This window comes from Condylura cristata, unplaced genomic scaffold (genome assembly GCF_000260355.1).
Source record: "Condylura cristata isolate star-nosed mole 26May11 unplaced genomic scaffold, ConCri1.0 scaffold00076, whole genome shotgun sequence".
NCBI lineage: Eukaryota > Metazoa > Chordata > Mammalia > Eulipotyphla > Talpidae > Condylura > Condylura cristata.
Window position 1 is genome coordinate 357,353 of NW_004567177.1, and position 1,119 is coordinate 358,471.

The 1,119-nt window shown below is 72.3% G+C and overlaps 1 protein-coding gene across 1 annotated transcript in view; it reads left to right on the top strand.

Moving 5' to 3' along the window:
• Positions 1–1,048, top strand: part of LOC105854642 — a 46,744-nt gene extending 45,696 nt beyond the window's left edge. Inside the window, exon 6 of the mRNA XM_012734841.1 lies at positions 847–1,048. Within this exon, the coding sequence (XP_012590295.1) occupies positions 847–1,048 (202 nt within the window). The remainder of the gene's footprint in view (positions 1–846) is intronic.
• The last annotated feature ends 71 nt before the right edge of the window (positions 1,049–1,119 follow it).

The window sequence follows — 1,119 nt, forward strand, 5'->3', positions numbered from 1 at the left end:
GGGGGGCGGGGCCTGGGGCGGGCGCGCACGAAGTGGGGGGCGTGCACACGCACTTTTCACGCCCCTGGAGGCCACCGCAGGCCCAGTGTCACGCAGGAGCCAGCGAGCTGGGCAGGTCCAGGGGCTCTACCCGTGCTGGGCACCCCTCTTCTTTGAATGTCTGGGGCGGAGTGGGGCTCCCCTGGAGGTGGGGCTGAGGGCGGCGCGGGAAACTGAGGGGAGGAAGCGTCCGGCGAGACCGCTCTGGCTGGCACCCAGGGGGGCCGTCTGGGCAGCTCATGGCTCAGGACAGCGGCCCCCGCGGAGCGGAGCCCGCTGACCAGCAGGGGGAGGGGCGCACCCGCCCAGCCGCGCTCCCCACCGCCGGCGCGCAAGCTTGCCTTCTTGAGCTGTGCAGATGCGCCGTGTCCGTGTCAGCCTCCTGCTCGGCGTCCCCCCACCCTCCAGGGAAACCGCGTGCCCCTGCCTGGGACCTGACCACAAGGGCAGCAGGCAGCAGGAGGGGAGGCGGCTGGAAGGCCGGGGCACCTGTGAGCAGTGCTGGCCCAGGACATCCGCGATGCCACAGCCCCAGGAAGGGGGTCCCCAGGTCAAGGCCTGGCAGGCTCAGTGGTGAAGGTACCCCACACACGCTGCAGTAGGAGGTGGCCACCGGTGGTCTCCAGAGAGCTCATTTGGGCTTCAGAGGACTCCAGGCACTGTCCACTTTTGATGGGGCCAGCTCGCCACTGCGGGCTGACGGGCAGCAAGCCTGTCTGTGGCCAGAGGCCATGCTGGGGTCTAGAGGCTGGGGCTGGAGGACCTCAGAGCACCCAGACTGCGGGCTCCCTTCCCACCGCCGGCCAGCACCCAGGCTGCCAGGCCAGGCCGGCAGCTCTGCTGCAGGCACATGGGGCCTGAGGGCCGCAGGGACGGCAGCGAGAGTCCGAGCCCCCTCCCGCCCCCCGCGGCCCAGGCCCGCTGCGTGAGTCGCGCACAGCCGGTCTCGCAGCTGCAGTCTGGCCTCCAGCCGCCCCCCAACTCACACAACGCCCGGAGTCCCCCGTAGCCCGGCAGGTCCGGAGGGGCAGCGCCCACGCGGGCCTCGCCTGGCTCCTCGGACTCCGCCAGCGGCGCCGG